The sequence below is a fragment of the Ranitomeya imitator genome, chromosome 2 (assembly GCF_032444005.1).
Source record: "Ranitomeya imitator isolate aRanImi1 chromosome 2, aRanImi1.pri, whole genome shotgun sequence".
In the NCBI taxonomy this organism is placed as follows: Eukaryota; Metazoa; Chordata; class Amphibia; order Anura; family Dendrobatidae; genus Ranitomeya; species Ranitomeya imitator.
The window spans coordinates 319,179,794-319,199,464 of NC_091283.1; the positions used below are offsets into that span (position 1 = coordinate 319,179,794).

The following is a 19,671-nucleotide window of genomic DNA, read 5'->3' on the forward strand; positions in this document are numbered from 1 at the left end:
GGAGGTCACGACCCGATGGCCCCGCCCCAACATGGCGGCGCCCATCGGGTATTTCTTCCGGTGTCTTCCCAGGTAAGACGCCTTTGCTTTGTAGGTTCTCTGTCTTTTGTCTGTGTTCCTATGCCCTAGGCTCCTTAGTCTCTGTATTATTCCCTACGTTTTTCACTCTGTGTCTCCGCTTAGTCTGCCCTTTGTTTCAGCCGTCTCTGCTCTGCGTACCAGCTTTGTCCTCCCTGTGTTCCTGCCGTATCCTGCCAAGTCCTGTGTTCCAGCCGTGTCCTGCCAAGTCCCGTGTTCCTGCCGTATCCTGCTAAGTCCTGTGTTCCTGCCGTGTCCTGTGTTCCTGCCGTATCCTGCCAAGTCCCGTGTTCCTGCCGTATCCAGCTAAGTCCTGTGTTACTGTCGTGTCCTGCCAGTCCTGTGTTTAAGCTGTTCCCAGCCAGTCCAAAAGCTCCATTGTCTCTCTCTTTCTCTCTTTTGGGTCGTCCCTTTGGCTCTAGCTGTTGTGTCTCCATTCCCCCTTGGACCTGCTCCTAACCCTCTCTGTATAGGGGGTGGTTCCATCTGGTCCGCTCATCCTCGGGGGCTCTAGAGTCACGACCCAGATGGTCCACTCTCGGATTCTACTCCGAATCCTTACAGTGCCTCTCTTGGCTTATACTTGAGTCATTGTCCCTGGGGGTTCGGCAGTGGAGAGGGAGGGTGGCTGTGACATACTCACCTGCTCCTGGCACGGTCCCTGCATCTCTGGTCTCCGGGCGCTGACAGCTTCTTCCTGTATTGAGCTGTCACATGGTATCGCTCATTACAGTAATGAATATGGACCTGACTCCAGTCCCATAGAGGTGGAGTCGCATATTCATTACTGTAATGAGCGGTACTGGTGACCACTCAAATCAGGAAGAAGCTGTCAGCGCCCAGAGGGACATGCAGGGACCGGGCTGGGAGCAGGTGAGTATAATGGGGAGGGGAAGCACTGCGCGATATTCACCAGTCCTCGTTCCGGGCGCCGCTCCGTCTTCCACGTCATCTGCAGTGATGCTCAGGTCAGAGGGCGCGATGACGTGGTTAGTCCACGCCCTCTGCCTGAATGTTAGTGCAGAAGACGTGGAAGACACAGCGGCACCGGAACGAGGACTGGTGAGTATTGCAAGCGGCGGGGGCCTGAGCGACGAGAGGTGAGTATGTCATCTTTTTTTTTTTTTTATCGCAGCACTATATGGGGCAAATGTGTCTAAAAACACCTGCCCCCAGCCACCCCAGAAAAGGCACATCTGGAAGATGCGCCTATTCTGGCACTTGGCCACTCTCTTCCCATTCCCGTGTAGCGGTGGGATATGGGGTAATGAAGGGTTAATGCCACCTTGCTATTGTAAGGTGACATTAAGCCAAATTAATAATGGAGAGGTGTCAATTATGACACCTATCCATTATTAATCCAATACTAGTAAAGGGTTAAAAAAAAAACACACACACATTATTAAAAATTAATTTAATGAAAAAAATCACAATGGTTGTTGTATTAATTTATTCTACTCCCAATCCACTCACTGAAGACCCTCGATCTGTAAAAAAAAAATTAATAAACCAACAACATACATACCTTCCGAGGATCTGTCACGTCCAACGATGTAAATCCATCTGAAGGGGTTAAAATATTTTGCAGACACGAGCTCCGCTAATGCAGGCTGCTCATGTCTGCAAAACCCCTGCGAATGAAGGTAAAGTAGGTCAATGACCTATATTTAGCTTCATTTGCGGTGAGGCGCCCTCTGCTGGCTGTTCCTAGATCGTGGGAACTTTCATAGAAAGCTCCCTTGCTCGAGATCATATGAGGACAACCAGCAGAAGGCACCCTCTTATGATCTAGATCTTTACGCCATTCTTTCTGTTTTCATTGTGATTGATCTAGGCTGCTGTACACACATACAGCAGCCATGCCCTGCCCGGGCTCTGTTTTAATTAGTGCACCTGTGCCTGTCTCTCTCTTTAACCCTGCTGTTCTGTTCGGTCTGGGGAGACCTATTTTGAACTTTGGTATTTTTTGGGGTGTTCAAGATGCGGTTCTGAAACTTGTGGTTGATTGACTTAAATGAGGATGGGTCGGTCGGCCACGGGTTTCAGAGCCGCATCTTGAATATTTTAAAGAATATTGAAGTTCAAAGTCGGTCATTTTTGACCAACAGAACAGCAGGGTTAAGCCATGGTGCTGGTCAGGCATTGTGGAGGTCAGATCTGAAATGTCCATGCTTGGACCTGGTCGACCGTTATTGTCGCATACCCTTTCTGGCACCATGGGAGTGATTCGGAAGAGCTACAGGTACGGTTTGCATTCAATATGGTCCCGCTTTTAACACATTTAGGAGGCCGTAATGGCACAGTGAGTAAAACATAAAAAAATGTACAGTGGGACTAACGTGGTCCTTCTAACATATTAAGGAGGCCGTAATGGCACAGCGAATATAAAAATCGTAGAGCAGGACTGCCCCAAGAGATTGCCGTGACGTGGCGGCTCAAAGAATTGATCAATTGTTTGCTAAATATCTCATTTTGATATACAGTCAGAAATTAATATGTGCATTTGCACTTTTCAAATTGCGTTCTGACCACAAGCAGTGCTGGCTTCTCCCCTTTTATCCATATTATTAGCCCAAAGTTCAGATGTCACCTGCTGTGACTGTCATACATGACATGCAGTAAAGACACATTACCATGCAAAGAATAACTCTGAAATGTTAGAAAATATTAACAGCACACAAAAACTAAATTTAGATTTAGTTATATATTATTTTTTTTAACTGTTAAATATATAAAATCATGCAGTTATTACAACTTCCTACGTAAATAAAGACATAAATCCATGAAGAGATTTTTGATCAAATTCTGCTTTGAAATTAAAATTCTAAGGAAAAATAAAAGGTAAAGTTAAATATCAAGTGGACTGGGCGAGAGGCCCGAATCTATAAATGGAAAAGTGAACAGCTCTTAGGAGTGTCCAAGTGTGGGATCAGTTGTCTCCGTGCACTCGGCATGGTGGAAGGAGGAATCAGGGTGAGGAATATGAGGTCCAGACTCACGGTTACTGAGACTTGACTGTGTGGAAGACAAGGAGGTGGTGGCAAAGTGACTGAAAGCATTATCCTCTAACCAACCAACAACCTTTTGACACTGCTCTGGGTTCAATAGTGGTGTGCTGCTGCGGTCCCCTAGTAATTCGGACACACATCACATCCAGTTCCCCATCCCTTGCCACGTGCCTTGCCCATTTTAAATGGAGGACAATATTTTCCACGTTCACTACAAATGGCTGAATTTAGAGCGTTCTTATATGTGATCCATGTGACGGACAAACCAGTTTAAAATAGCTGGCCTGTAGGTAACTTTTATTTCAGCAAACTGGTGTCAATAACTTGGGTAACAAAGTCAGTAGCAGGCGGATTATTTAGGATCGCTGGGAGGGTAGCCCCAGTAAAGGAAAGGTGCAGAGTACCCCCGCGGCTCCAGCCGAACACCTCCAATGGAGGACAAACAGGAGAAAGGATAGAACTTGGTCAAAAGAGCGCTGAAAGGAAACTCTGACACCAAAATAGGGTTAAGCCACAACGCCTTTCAACGGAAGTACCGTCTTCACCTGGTGGACATTTTTTGTAAAATCAGGGGCTAAAACAAAATTTTGGTGGTAAAAATGTAATTATTTTGTCTTCACTGCCCAATGGTATAAAATTCTGTGACACACCCATGGTGTCAATATGATCACTGCACCCCTAGATGAATTCATTGAGAGGTGTAGCTTGTAAAATGGGGTCACTCAGGGTATGTGCACACAATGCAGATTTAGTACAGATTTAGTGCAGTTCTGCAGCGTTTTTTTTTCTGCAGCAGAAACGCTGCAGAACTGCACTGTGATTTACAGGACAATGTAAATCAATGTGAAAAAAAAAAGCTGTGCACATGGTGCAGAAAAATCTGCACAGAAACGCTGCAGATTTCAAAGAAGTGCATGTAACTGCTTTTGTGCAGTTCTGCAGCGTTTCTGCACCCCTCCATTAATAGAAATCTGCAGTGGTAAAATCTGCACAAAAACTGCACAAAATCCGCACTAAAACCGCATCAAAAACGCACCTGCGGATTCTGCCAGGAGATGCAGATTTAGTGCAGAAAATTCTGCAGCACATTTCCTACGTGTGCACATAGCCTATGGAGGTTCTGCTGTTCTGGCACCTCATGGGCTCTCCCAGTGGATCATGGCACATGCAAACCATAACAGTAAAATCTGGCGCTCCTTCCTTCTGAGCTTTGCACTGTGCCTGAAAAATATTTGTGAGGCACATATGGTGTCAATATGATCGCTGCACCACTAGATGAATTCATTGGGGAGTGTAGTGTGTAAAATGAGTTCACATATAGGGGTTTTCTGTTGTTCTGGCACCTCAGTGGCTCTGCCAATGTGACATGGCACCCTCAAACCATTCCAGCAAAAGTGGTTTTCTCCCTCATATGGGGTACTCCGGAGAAATTGCACAACAAATTTTATCATGCAATTTCTCCTATTATCGTTATGATAATGCAATATTTTGTGCTAAAAATATTTGTGGAGAAAATGTTTTTTTTATTTTTATGGCTCAATGTTATAAACTGTGAAGCACCTGATGGTTCAATGGCAAATGGCGCTCCTTCCCTTCCGAGCTCTGCCGTGCACCAAAACAGTGGTTTTCATCCTCATATTGGGTATTGACATGTTCAGAAGAAATTACAGAACAAACTTTGTGGTCCATTTTTCCTGTTATCCTTGTTAAAATAAAACATTTTGGATCTGAAGTAAATTTTTTGTGAAAAAAAGTTACTGTATATACTTGAGTATGAGCCGAGATTTTCAGCCCATTTTTTAGGCTGAATGTGCCCCTATCGGCTTATACTCGAGTCATTGTCCCAGGGGGGTCGGCGGGGGAGGGGGAGCTGTCACATACGCACCTGCTCCTGGCGCGGTCCCTGCATGTCTGATGGTCTCCGGCGCCCGCAGCTCTTCCTGTGTTCAACGGTCACGTGGTACCACTCAATAAAGTAATGAATATGGACGCATATTCATTACTTTAATGAGCGATACGTGACCGCTTAACATATGAAGATGCCGCCGGCTCCCTGAGACCATCCGACAGTGAGAAGCTGCCAGGGACCACGCTGGGAGCAGGTGAGTATAACGGGGAGGGTGAGAATTGTGCGATATTCACCTGAACCCTGTTCCACCGCAGGGTGCCCCTTCATCTTCCGCATCCTCTGCCTGTGACGATCAGGTCAGAGGGCACGATGACGTAGTTAGTGCGCGCCACCCTCTGCCTGAACAGTCAGAGCTGGAAGACGCAGCGGTGGAATGGGGACAGGTGAATATCGCAAGTGTTGGGGGGCCTGAGTGACGAGAAGTGTTTTTTTTTTTAATCGCAGCAACAGCATATGGGACATAATCATACTTTATACAGCATTGTATGGGGCAAAATCTATGGAGCATCTTATGGGGCCATCAACCTATATACAGCATTGTATGGGGCATAGTCTATGGGGCATCTTATGGGGCCATCAACCTTTATACAGCATTGTATGGAGCATAATCTATGGAGCATCTTATGAGGGCCATCAACCTTTATACAGCATTGTATGGGGCAAATGTGTTTATGGAGCGTCTTATGGGGCCATAAATCAACCTTTATGCAGCATTGTAGGGGCAAATGTTTCTATGGAGCGTCTTATGGGGCCATTATTAACCTTTGTGTAGCATTATATGGGGCAAATGTTTCTATGGAGCATCTTATGGGGCCATTATTAACCTTTTATGGAGCATTATATGGGGCATATTTTTGTATGAAGCATCTTATGGGGCCCATCATAAATTGTATGGAGCATTATATGGGTCGTATTTTGTATGGAGCATCTTATGGGGCCCATCATGAACTGTATGGAGCATTTTATGAGGCTCCTGATTCAATATGGATATTCAAAAACACAGCCTACTGATGTCTCAATTAATTTTACTTTTATTGGTATCTATTTTTATTTTTGAAATTTACCAGTAGCTGCTGCATTTCCCACCCTAGGCTTATACTCGAGTCATTTTAGTTCCCACCCTAGGCTTATACTCAAGTCAAAGTTTTCCCATTTTTTGTGGCAAAATTAGGGGTCTCTGCTTATACTCGGGTCGGCTTATACTCGAGTGTATACAGTAAATGTTCATTTTTTTTCCACATTCCAAAAATTCCTGTGAAGTACCTGAAGGGTTAATAAACTTATTGAATGTGATTTTGAGCACCTTGAGGGGTGCAGTTTTTAGAATGGTATCACTTTTGGGTATCTTCTATCATATAGACCTCTGAAGTGACTTCAAATGTGACGTGTTCCCTAAAAAAAAAGGTGTTGTAAAAAGTAGAAATCGCTGGTCAACTTAAAAACCCTTACAATTTCCTAACAAAAAAAAAAAGGTGGTTCCAAAATTGTGCTGATGTAAAGTAGGCATGTGGGAAATGTTACTTATTAAGTATTTTGTGTGACATACTGTATCTTTGTGATTTAAGGGCATGAAAATTCAAAGTTGGAAAATTGCAAGATTTTCAAAATTTTCGCCAAATTTACGGGGTTTTTAACAAAAATAAGCAAATCAAAGAAATTGCACCACTTCCATGAAGTACAATATGTTATGAAAAAACATTCTCAGAATCACTGGGATCCATTGAAGCGTTCCAGAGTTATTACCTCATAAAGAGACAGTGGTCAGAATTGTAAAAATTGGCCTCATCATTAATGTGCAAACCACGGGGTAAAGGGGTTAAGCAATAACTTTTTATTAAGATTTTTACAAATAAACTACAGTGTGTGAATAAACACTGAATACCAAAAACATCTTATCACACATTAAACAGGAAGAAAACAAATATACTTGAGATGTCACATGTTAACAATAAAATATCAGTGTTATAAAATTAGACAGAGTAGGTAGAATAGGAACAGACCCTCAGAGATTCCTGTATTCAGGGAAATCTGGAGTACACCCGAGTTGTATTCTTTGAATGTTGAAGCCAGAGCTTCCAGTCTAATAAGAAGGCTTGAACTCGATTGTTCTTGTAAGAAATCATATTTTCATTTGAACAGGTTTATTAATAGAGAAAATTACATCTTCGAATCGTGGAGTTAGTTTTTCCCACAATCTGGTAATAATCATTTTTACTTCCAGTAATGAATGGCCAGTAAACACCCTCTCTTTTTGGGATGATGTTGTACTATAATATGTGTAACATCTCAAAGCTAACTTTGATTAGTACAAAAGGCACCTTTTGTAAGAAGTTCCTTATACGCAAATAACTATCGAATTCGCCGATTGCAACCCGAGTCTGAAAAAGAGAAAAGACATCAGAGATGAGCCTGATGAGAGGGTGTTTAGCAATGACATTCCAAGAGATTTCCACATATAGACGTCTAAATCGGGGATTAATTCTTCCAGAATCTCAATCTGTGCTATGCAAAAGAGGGTGAGTGGAGGAAGAGGAACATTTCTTGTGAAATAAATCCCAATTAGAGATTAAATAAATTGTAGGGGTTAGGGCAGTGTAGGATCTTCTGGTGGCAATTAGGGAGGAGCAAAAAAGGGCCTTCATACTTTTGAAATGTATGAAATGTGATTCAATCTGTGTCCAGCGGCAGGACCCATCTCCCCTATACCAAGATAATTTGATCTAACTGAGAGGCTACGTAATAGTCCTGCAGATCCACGAGACTCATGCCCCCTAACTGTTTTGAACACCTCAATAGCCTGCTTATGGGACAAGGTTTTTTTCCCATACAAACGAAAGAGTGTGGATTGGTTGAGTGTGTGGACAGGTGTCTTTTATCCAGGCAACGAGTTCTAACAGGTGCAATTAATACAGGTAATAAGTGCAGAGTAGGAGAGCTTCTTAAAGAAAAACTAAGAGGTCTGTAAGAGCCAGAGTTCTTGCTGGTTGGTAGGTGATGAAGTAGTTAGTTGCATTTTATTGCATAAAATAAGTATTTAAAAATTATACAATGTGATTTTCTGTTTTTTTTTAGTTTTAGATTCTGTCTCTCACAGTTGAAGCGTACCTATGATAAGAATTACAGACCTCTCCATTCTTTGTAGGTGGGAAAAATTGCAAAATTGTCAGTGTATCAAATACTTATTTTCCCCATTGTATATACAGTTAGGGCCAGAAATATTTGGACAGTGACACAAGTTTTGTTATTTTAGCTGTTTACAAAAACATGTTCAGAAATACAATTATATATATAATATGGGCTGAAAGTGCACACTCCCAGCTGCAATATGATAGTTTCCACATCCAAATCGGAGAAAGGGTTTAGGAATCATAGCTCTGTAATGCATAGCGTCCTCTTTTTCAAGGGACCAAAAGTAATTGGACGATGGACTCTAAGGGCTGCAATTAACTCTGAAGGCGTCTCCCTCGTTAACCTGTAATCAATGAAGTAGTTAAAAGGTCAGGGGTGGATTCCAGGTGTGTGGTTTTGCATTTGGAAGCTGTTGCTGTGAGCAGACAACATGCGGTCAAAGGAAATCTCAATTGAGGTGAAGCAGAACATCCTGAGGCTGAAAAAAAAGAAAAAATCCATCAGAGAGATAGCAGACATGCTTGGAGTAGCAAAATCAACAGTTGGGTACATTCTGAGAAAAAAGGAATTGACTGGTGAGCTTGGGAACTCAAAAAGGCCTGGGTGTCCACGGATGACAACAGTGGTGGATGATCGCCGCATACTTAATTTGGTGAAGAAGAACCCGTTCACAACATCAACTGAAGTCCAGAACACTCTCAGTGAAGTAGGTGTATCTGTCTCTAAGTCAACAGTAAAGAGAAGACTCCATGACAGTAAATACAAAGGGTTCACATCTAGATGCAAACCATTCATCAATACCAAAAATAGACAGGCCAGAGTTAAATTTGCAGAAAAACACCTCAAGAAGCCAGCTCAGTTCTGGAAAAGTATTCTATGGACAGATGAGACAAAGATCAACCTGTACCAGAATGATGGGAAGAAAAAAGTTTGGAGAAGAAAGGGAACGGCACATGATCCAAGGCACACCACATCCTCTGTAAAACATGGTGGAGGCAACGTGATGGCATGGGCATGCATGGCTTTCAATGGCACTGGGTTACTTGTGTTTATTGATGACATAAGAGCAGACAAGAGTAGCCGGATGAATTCTGAAGTGTACCGGGATATACTTTCAGCCCAGATTCAGCCAAATGCTGCAAAGTTGATTGGACGGCGCTTCATAGTACAGATGGACAATGACCCCAAGCATACATCCAAAGCTACCCAGGAGTTCATGAGTGCCAAAAAGTGGAACATTCTGCAATGGCCAAGTCAATCTCCAGATCTAAACCCAATTGAGCATGCATTTCACTTGCTCAAATCCAGACTTAAGACGGAAAGACCCACAAACAAGCAAGACCTGAAGGCTGCGGCTGTAAAGGCCTGGCAAAGCATTAAGAAGGAGGAAACCCAGCGTTTGGTGATGTCCATGGGTTCCAGACTTAAGGCAGTGATTGCCTCCAAAGGATTTGCAACAAAATATTGAAAATAAAAATATTTTGTTTGGGTTATGTTTATTTGTCCAATTACTTTTGACCTCCTAAAATGTGGAGTGTTTGTAAAGAAATGTGTACAATTCCTACATTTTCTATCAGATATTTTTGTTCAACCCTTCAAATTAAACGTTACAATCTGCACTTGAATTCTGTTGTAGAGGTTTCATTTCAAATCCAATGTGGTGGCATGCAGAGCCCAACTCGCGAAAATTGTGTCACTGTCCAAATATTTCTGGCCCTAACTGTAGGTTCTCCCCATCTGAGTTATTTTTGATGGTCAACAAAATAGGATTTTCCAGTAATTTTTCACACTCTAGGTATGATAATGGCTTCTCTGTGTGTTATTTTTGATGTTTAAAGGGGTTTTCCACTACTTGTACAACCCCTTCTCATTGCTCACATTTGGTCCTATTGATATAGAAAGAATTATGCAAACCTCATATACCAGCGATGTTCCAGAGCTGCTCCCGGGGTTTACGTGAGGTTCTTATGTCATGTGAGCCTTGCACACAATCAGCGCTGATGCCACAGCCCTGGCTTCCTGTTGATGTTCAATATGTCTGAAGGCAGGGACAGTGAAGTCAGCACCGATTGGGCACAAGGCTAGGGTGATGTAACAACCTCATGTGAACCCTGGGAATGAGAGTCCTGACACCGCTGCAACGGTACCAGCACGGGGGCGATGTAGGAGTGTTTTTATTTTAACAAGACCAAACATGGGGAATAACAAAGGGTTCTCCTAGTAGAGGACAACCAGTTTAAGAAGATTCAATTTTCAGTTAAAACATTTCCAACATTCTGGACATGAAAAAGTCTTCTCCCCTGTGTGACTTCTTTGATGTTTTTTAGGAGTTAATTTCCAAATAAAATATTTCACACATTATAAATATTAAAAAGGCTTCTACCGTGTGTGACTGCCCTGGTAACAATCAGGATGTGAATAAACCACGTTAAAACCTCTACAATTTTTGCAATTCTTGCGGCAGCGCAGGGATGATCCTTTTTTCTCCTACCTAAGTGTGTCTTGGTAACAAAGTAGAGATGATTTCTTCATAAAACATTTTCCACATTCTGAACACGAAAAAGGTTTCTCCCCGTGTGGGTTCTCTGATGGATATTAAGACCCCGTTTCTGGATAAAATATTTCCCACATTCTGAACATGAAAATTGCTTATTCCCTGTGTGGGTTCTCTGGTGTCTATCGAGATCCTGTTTACTGTTAAAACATTTCCCACATTGTGAACATGAAAAAGGCTTCTCCCCTGTGTGAGTTCTTTGATGGCTGACAAGCATTGATTTCTTTATAAAACATTTCCCACATTCTAAACATGAAAAGGGCTTCTCCCCAGTGTGAGTTCTCTGATGTGTAGTAAGAGTTGATTTCTCTGTAAAACATTTCCCACATTCTGAACATGAAAAAGGCTTCTCCCCTGTGTGAATTCTCTGATGTTTAACAAGCGTCGATTTTTCTGTAAAACATTTTCCACATTGTGAGCATGAAAAAGGCTTCTCCCCTGTGTGAGTTCTTTGATGGCTGACAAGCATTGATTTCTTTATAAAACATTTCCCACATTCTAAACATGAAAAGGGCTTCTCCCCAGTGTGAGTTCTCTGATGTGTAGTAAGAGTTGATTTCTCTGTAAAACATTTCCCACATTCTGAACATGAAAAAGGCTTTTCCCCTGTGTGAGTTTTCTGGTGACAAACAAGATGTGCTTTCTGGTTAAAACATTTTCCACATTCTGAACAGGAAAAAGGCTTCTCCCCTGTATGAATTCTCTGGTGCTTAACATAATCTGGTTTCTGGTAAAAACATTTCCCACATTCTGAACATGAAAAAGGCTTCTCCCCTGTGTGGGTTCTCTGGTGGTAATCAAAATGCTGTTTCTGGTTAAAACATTTCCCACATTCTGAACATGAAAAAGGCTTCTCCCCTGTGTGAGTTTTCTGGTGCTTAGCAAAATATGATTTCTGGTTAAAACATTTTCTACACTTGGAACAAGAAAATCGATTTTCTGATATCTGAATTGTTTGATGTTCAAGAAAATACTTTTCAAGGGGAAAACTATTGCCATATTCTGAATGTGAAAATGGTTTCATTGCTTTACGAGAAGTTATTTTTTTTATGCTTATTTTGTGACTTTGATTTTCCTCAGTAGTTGGTAATGAATCAGAAGACTGGACCTGTTTCAATGAATCAGATGACAGATCTTTGCTATGAAGAGATGATGGTATATATGGAGTAATGGCATTCACTTCAATAGTATCCTGTGGGATCTCAAGGTCATCTGAATTAAAAATTGAAGATGTCAGCTGTCCCTCTGATCTCCTGGTACAGTCATCTTCTAAAAGTAAAACCAAATATTTTTTAATAAAATATCCTTTAAATTTATATTTTTGAACATTTTTACTTAAACTGTCTGTAAAAATGACAATATCAAAAGACTGGCACATCCAAACAGAAAACAGGTGCTTACTAAGGCTAGGGTCACATTGCGTTAGTGCAATCCGTTTAGCGCTAGCGGATTGCGCTAACGCAATGTTTTTAAAGGGTCGCGTTAACGTCCTCGCTCTCGCAGATCCCCGATCTGCGAGAGCGGGGAACGGACCTCGGGCGCGCCGCGGACGCTGCAAGCAGCGTCCGAGGCGCGCTACAAAAGACCGGCGCGTCGCTAGCTTGTGCCGAAAATGACACGCGCTAGCAATGCGCTGGTACATTGCGGGCAATGGGAGCGCTAACGGACGCGTTGCATGGCGTTAATTTCGCCGTGCAACGCTGTCCGTTAGCGCTCTGACCAAAACGCAATGTGACCTCAGCCTAACAGTAGCCATCTCCATACACAACAAACAAACAAAGTAGCGCTCTGTAGCACTATAGCATGGAAACATGAAATATATGAAATTTGAATTGCATTACTGCTGTAGAAAATTAGAAAAATTGAGAATACTGAGCGCATAAATTGTCAATTTATGTGTACCCAGCATCCAAGTTAAGGCGATTCTCATTGCTGGGAACCTGCCTGTGCGAATCCTCTCTTGGGCTAAAGTCTACATTTATATGGGAAGGTAGGATCCTGATGTAATGAAAAATTCCTGAGGCTGAGGGGTGGAGCGCTCAGTCAGAGAGCCCAAGTATACTATTATCAAAAGACTGACTGGCACATCCAAACCAAATTCCACCACAAATCATCCAAAATGAAAATCTTCCCCAATTCCTCATTTCAAAGGCGATTGTGCAGTTATCTGAATTCCTTAGGATTAAAAAGATAATAGAATTTATGACGTGGAGTGAATACATGAAACCAGGACTCGAGCCATGCCAACACATCTCCTGTAAATTTATATTAATCATCCATGCACAGCTTAGAGATATACAGTAGTGTTCAAAATAATAGCAGTCCAATATGAATAATCAGATTAACCCATTTGTGATATGCACCATACTAGTACTAATCTGCGGGAGGTGCATTCGTGCCGAGAGCAGTACTAGTACTGTGCCACTATTTCTGGTCTCCACGCTGCATCGCGCGGTGACTGGGTTAAGTTTGCTGCTGTCCCTGACAGTAGACCATCCCTGCCCCCCTCCCCCCGCATCGGCAATTACTGTGATTGGCTGGTCAATTCCTGAAGCCCAATCATAAGGCTCTGTGAAGACAAGACATTCAACTAACTGAAGTCAAATCATGAGATGTAACCCAGACATATGGCCTTATTATAGCCTAGAGGTCCAAGGCCTAGCTGTGTATATATGAAAACATACCTTGGCACATGAGGCTCTAGGCACAACTTTGGCACAAAGGCATGAGACTAGCATCAGCCCAGAGGCCTAGACCATCAAACAGAACATTCCATCACCTGTGCTGGCTCCATACCTGCTAGAAAAACAGGGGGAGCTGGTAACGCCGAGAGCCCATCATGAAGGGAAGTGGCGTCCCATCAGGAATGCTGCATTGCTGCCAATGATTTTCTCTCCTGTGCCCCATGAGATCCAGGAAACCAGCCTGTTGCCTTCCTCGTTCCACACTTTCGCATTCTACTGTGGAACGCAAGGCGACCTTATGCCCCGGCATCCTGCTCTGATGTCAGCGGAAGTGCGACAGCCTTCTCCACCGTGCATCCTCTTCTCTGCTGCCTCTCCCCGCACACCCTATAGGCCCACTGACCCCAGCGGTGGCGCCTCAGGATACTGCGCCAGCCGAGGCAGGGAACCCCCGTTGCCTGGATCGGTCTGGCCGGGCCTGGCAATGGAAGTAGCGGTGGCTTGCCAGCCGGCGTCGCAGCAGAGAGCCTCCGCTGCGGGAGGAAGCGGCTCTACCCAGGAGATTCGTCCGCTCGCTGGTCTCTGTGGCTGAGGGATCCCCACCCAGGAGGGTTTCAGCTCCTGGCTCAGCGTCGGCGTTCTCTGGAGAAAATTCCGAGAGAAGCACATGTGGCAATCCTCTTCTCTGCCGCCTCTCCCCACACATCCTAAAGGCCCACTGACCCCAGCGGTGGCGCCTCAGGATGCCGCACCAGCCTAGGCAGGGAACCCCAGCTGCCTGGTTTGGTCTGGCATCCCACGACGATCCTTAGGTATGATCCTGTAGGTTCACCATCAAGGACTTGGCCACTCTCTTCCCATTCCCGTGTAGCGGTGGGATATGGGGTAATGAAGGGTTAATGCCACCTTGCTATTGTAAGGTGACATTAAGCCAAATTAATAATGGAGAGGCGTCAATTATGACACCTATCCATTATTAATCCAATACTAGTAAAGGGTTAAAAAATAAACACAAACACATTATTAAAAATTATTTTAATGAAAAAAAATCACAAAGGCTGTTGTAATAATTTATTCTTCGCTCAATCCACTCACTGAAGACCCTCGCTCTGTAACAAAAAAAAAACCAACAATATACATACCTTCCGAAGATCTGTAACGTCCAACGATGTAAATCCATCTGAAGGGGTTAAAATATTTTGCAGCCAGGAGTTTTGCTAATGCAGCGATGCTCCTTGCTGCAAAACCCCGGAGAATGAAGGTAAAGTAGGTCAATGACCTATATTTACCTTCATTTGCGGTGAGGCGCCCTCTGCTGGTTGTTCCTAGATCGTGGGAACATTCCTAGAAAGCTCCCAGGCTCGAGTTCATATGAGGACAACCAGCAGAGGGCGCCTCACCGCAAATGAAGGTAAATATAGGTCATTGACCTACTTTACCTTCATTCTCCGGGGTTTTGCAGCCATGAAAAACGTTGCATTAGCAAAGCTCGTGGCTGCAAAATATTTTAACCCCTTCAGATGGATTTACATCGTTGGACATTACAGATCTTCGGAAGGTAAGGATATTGTTGTTTTTTTTTTTTTTTTTGTAACAGAACGAGGGTCTTCAGTAACTGGATTGGGCGTTGAATAAATTATTACAACAACCTTTGTGTTTATTTCATTAAAATACTTTTTAATAATATGTTTGTGTATTTTATAACCCTTTACTAGTATTGGATTAATAATGAATAGGTGTCATAACTGACGCCTCCCCATTATTAATTTGGCTTAATGTCACCTTACAATAGCAAGGTGGCATTAACCCTTCATTACCCCATATCCCACCGCTACACGGGAATGGGAAGAGAGTGGCCAAGTGTCGGAATAGGCGCATCTTCCAGATGTGCCTTTCCTGGGGTGGCTGGGGGCAGGTGTTTTTAGCCAGGGGGGGGCAATAACCATGGACCCTGTCCAAGCTATTAATATCTGCCCTCAGTCACTGGCTTTACTACTCTGGCGGAGAAAATTGCGCGGGAGCCCACACCAATTTTTTCCGCCATTTAACCCTTTAATTTAGTAGATTGTATGTGCAAAATTTGGCCGTTCTAACTACTAACATTAGTAGTGTGGATTATGCAAAAAAATGGGGATATGACATGGTTTACTGTATGTAAACCATGTCACAAATCATGTCGGGTTTGGGAAGGAGATAGCAAAAGCCGGTAATTGAATTACCGGCTTTAAAGCTATCTAGCGCTGTATGAAGTAATAATATATATACATATATGTGTCTAATGACATATATACCGTATATACTAGAGTATAAGCCGAGATTTTCAGCCCAAATTTTTGGACTGAAAGTGCCACTCTCGGCTTATACTCGAGTCAAGGTGGGTGGCAGGGTCAGCGGGTGAGGGGGAGAGGGCGCTGAGGCATACTTACCTAGTCCCAGCGATCCTGGTGCTGTCCCTGCCGTCCCACGGTCTTCTGTGCTGCAGCTTCTTCCCCTCTTCAGCGGTCACGTGGGACCGCTCATTAGAGAAATGAATAGGCGGCTCCACCTCCCATAGGGGTAGAGCCACATATTCATTTCTCTAATCAGCGGTAACGGTGACCGCTGATAGAGAAAGAAGCTGCGGCACCGAAGACAGCTGTGACAGGCAGAGGGAGCATCAGGATCGCTGGGACTAGGTAAGTATTTTATATTCACCTGTCCGCGTTCCAGCCGCCGCTCCATCTTCCCGACATCTCTGCGCTCTGACTGTTCAGGTCAGAGGGCGCGATGACGCATATAGTGTGCGCGGCGCCCTCTGCCTGATCAGTCAGTGCAGAGACGCTGGGACGAAACGCCGGGAGCTGCAAGCAAGAGAGGTGAGTATGTGTTTTTTTTTTTTTATTGCAGCAGCAGCAGCGGCGGCACAGATTTATGTGGAGCATCTATGGGACAAAATGAACGGTGCAGAGCATTGTATATGGGACAAAATGAACGGTGCAGAGCATTGTATATGGGGCACAGATATGGGACAAAATGAACGGTGCAGAGCACTGTATATGGGGCACAGCTATGGGACAAAATGAATGGTGCAGAGCATATATGGGGCACAGCTATGGGACAAAATGAACGGTGCAGAGCACTATATGGGGCACAGCTATGGGACAAAATGAACAGTGCAGAGCACAGTATGGGGCACAGATATGGGACAAAATGAACGGTGCAGAGCATATATGGGGCACAGATATGGGGCAATAATGAACGGTGCCGAGCACAGTATGGGGCACAGCTATGGGACAACATGAACGGTGCAGAGCATATATGGGGCACAGATATGGGGCAATAATGAACGGTGCAGAGCACAGTATGGGGCACAGCTATGGGACAAAATGAACAGTGCAGAGCACTATATGGGGCACAGATATGGGACAAAATGAACGGTGCAGAGCACAGTATGGGGCACAGATATGGGACAAAATGAACGGTGCAGAGCATATATGGGGCACAGATATGGGGCAATAATGAACGGTGCCGAGCACAGTATGGGGCACAGCTATGGGACAAAATGAACGGTGCAGAGCACTATATGGGGCACAGCTATGGGACAAAATGAACAGTGCAGAGCACTATATGGGGCACAGATATGGGACAAAATGAACGGTGCAGAGCACAGTATGGGGCACAGATATGGGACAAAATGAACGGTGCAGAGCATTGTATATGGGGCACAGATATGGGACAAAATGAACGGTGCAGAGCACTGTATGGGGCACAGCTATGGGACAAAATGAACGGTGCAGAGCATATATGGGGCACAGCTATGGGACAAAATGAACGGTGCAGAGCACTATATGGGGCACAGCTATGGGACAAAATGAACGGTGCAGAGCACAGTATGGGGCACAGATATGGGACAAAATGAACGGTGCAGAGCATATATGGGGCACAGATATGGGACAAAATGAACAGTGCAGATCATATATGGGGCACAGATATGGGGCAATAATGAACGGTGCCGAGCACTATATGGGGCACAGCTATGGGACAAAATGAACAGTGCAGAGAACAGTATGGGGCACAGCTATGGGACAAAATGAACGGTGCAGAGCATTGTATATGGGGCACAGATATGGGGCAATAATGAACGGTGCAGAGCATATATGGGGCACAGATATGGGACAAAATGAACGGTGCAGAGCACAGTATGGGGCACAGCTATGGGACAAAATGAACGGTGCAGAGCATATATGGGGCACAGATATAGGACAAAATGAATGGTGCAGAGCATATATGGGGCACAGATATAGGACAAAATGAACGGTGCAGAGCATATATGGGGCACAGATATAGGACAAAATGAACGGTGCAGAGCATATATGGGGCACAGATATGGGACAAAATGAACAGTGCAGAGCATATATGGGGCACAGATATAGGACAAAATGAACGGTGCAGATCATATATGGGGCACAGCTATGGGACAAAATGAACGGTGCAGAGCATTGTATATGGGGCACAGATATGGGGCAATAATGAACGGTGCCAAGCACAGTATTGAGCACAGCTATGGGACAAAATGAACGGTGCAGAGCACAGTATGGGGCACAGCTATGGGACAAAATGAACGGTGCAGAGCACAGTATGGGGCACAGCTATGGGACAAAATGAACGGTGCAGAGCACAGTATGGGGCACAGCTATAGGACAAAATGAACGGTGCAGAGCACTATATGGGGCACAGCTATGGGGAAATAATGAACGGTGCAGAGCACTATATGGCACAGCTATGGGGAAATAATGATCTATTTTTATTTTTGAAATTCACCGGTAAATGCTGCATTTCCACCCTAGGCTTATACTCGAGTCAATAAGCTTTCCCAGTTTTCTGCGGCAAAAATTAGGGGGGTCGGCATATACTCGAGTATATACGGGGTATATATATATATATATATATATATATATATATATATACACACACACACACACACAGTATATATATATATATATATATATATATATATATATATATATATATATATATATTTACACATGGATCCCTTGTATAGCCGTATGTTGGTTTGGCAAGCCTGCGAGAAAAACACGAGGTACGGATGCCATACGGATTACATACGGAGGATGCCATGCGCAAAATATGCTGACACACCCTGCCTACGGAGGAGCTACGGACCACTTTTTTGGGGACTTTTCAGCGTATTACGGCCGTAATACACGGACCGTATTGTCTTACGCCAAGTGTGACACCGGCCTTAGTGTTGTGAACGTCAGAATTTTTTTTATACAAACTTATTTTTTTACATCTGATTTTTCTTTTCATGTTTTTCTTGTTTCTTCTACATTTTTTTCTCTCTACTTTTTTTTTCTGTTTTTTTTTTAATAATAATAAATAGTACCCTATACACCAGAGGTGTCAAACTGCATTCCTCGAGGGCTGCAAACAGGTCATGTTTTCAGGATTTCCTTGTGTTGCACAGGTGATAATTTAATCACCTGCACAGAATGATTCCAGCACCTTGTGCAATGCTAAGGAAATCTTGAAAACAAGCATGGTCTGAGGCCCTGGAGGAATGCAATTTGACACCCCTGCTATACACAACACTCGCTCTTCTCTGCACCCGCTCTAGTTCAGCTATGTCTTTCTTATACACCGGAGACCAGAACTGTGCACAGTATTCTAAGTGTGGTCGAACTAGTGACTTGTATAAAGGTAAAATTATGTTCTCCTCCTGTGCATCTATGCCTCTTTTAATGCATCCCATTATTTTATTTGCCCTTGTAGCAGCTGCCTGACACTGGCCACTAAATGTGAGTTTGTCATCCACCCAGGTCTTTTTCATTGACGGTTTTGCCCAGTGTTTTACAATTTAGCACATAGTTATACATCTTACTACTTATGCCCAAGTGCATGACCTTACATTTATCCCCATTAAAGCTCATTTGCCATTTATCAGCCCAAGCTTCTAGTTTACATAAATCCTCCTGTAATATAAAATTATCCTCCTCTGTATTGATTACCCTGCAGAGTTTAGTGTCATCTGCAAATATTGAAATTCTGCTCTTTATGCCTCCTACAAGGTCATTAATAAATATGTTAAAAAAAAGAGGGCCCAATACTGACCCCTGTGGTACCCCACTGCTAACCGCAACCCAGTCCGAGTGTGCTCCATTAATAACCACCCTTTGTTTCCGATCTCTGAGCCAGCTCTTAACTCACTTATACATAATTTTCCCCTATCCCCATTATTCTCATTTTATGTATCAACCTTTTGTGTGGCACCTTATCAAAAGCTTTTGAAAAGTCCATATACACTACGTC

The 19,671-nt window shown here is 43.6% G+C and overlaps 1 protein-coding gene across 4 annotated transcripts in view; it reads right to left on the reverse strand.

Annotated features, from left to right (window-relative positions):
• Nucleotides 1-6,803: 6,803 nt before the first annotated feature.
• LOC138663462 (oocyte zinc finger protein XlCOF22-like) overlaps nucleotides 6,804-19,671 on the reverse strand; it is a 94,951-nt gene continuing 82,083 nt past the window's right edge. For all 4 annotated transcript variants that reach the window (XM_069749676.1, XM_069749674.1, XM_069749675.1 and 1 more), the window contains one exon: nucleotides 6,804-11,947. In XM_069749676.1, coding sequence (XP_069605777.1) covers nucleotides 10,653-11,947 — 1,295 coding nt within the window. In that variant the 3' untranslated portion in view covers nucleotides 6,804-10,652. The remainder of the gene's footprint in view (nucleotides 11,948-19,671) is intronic.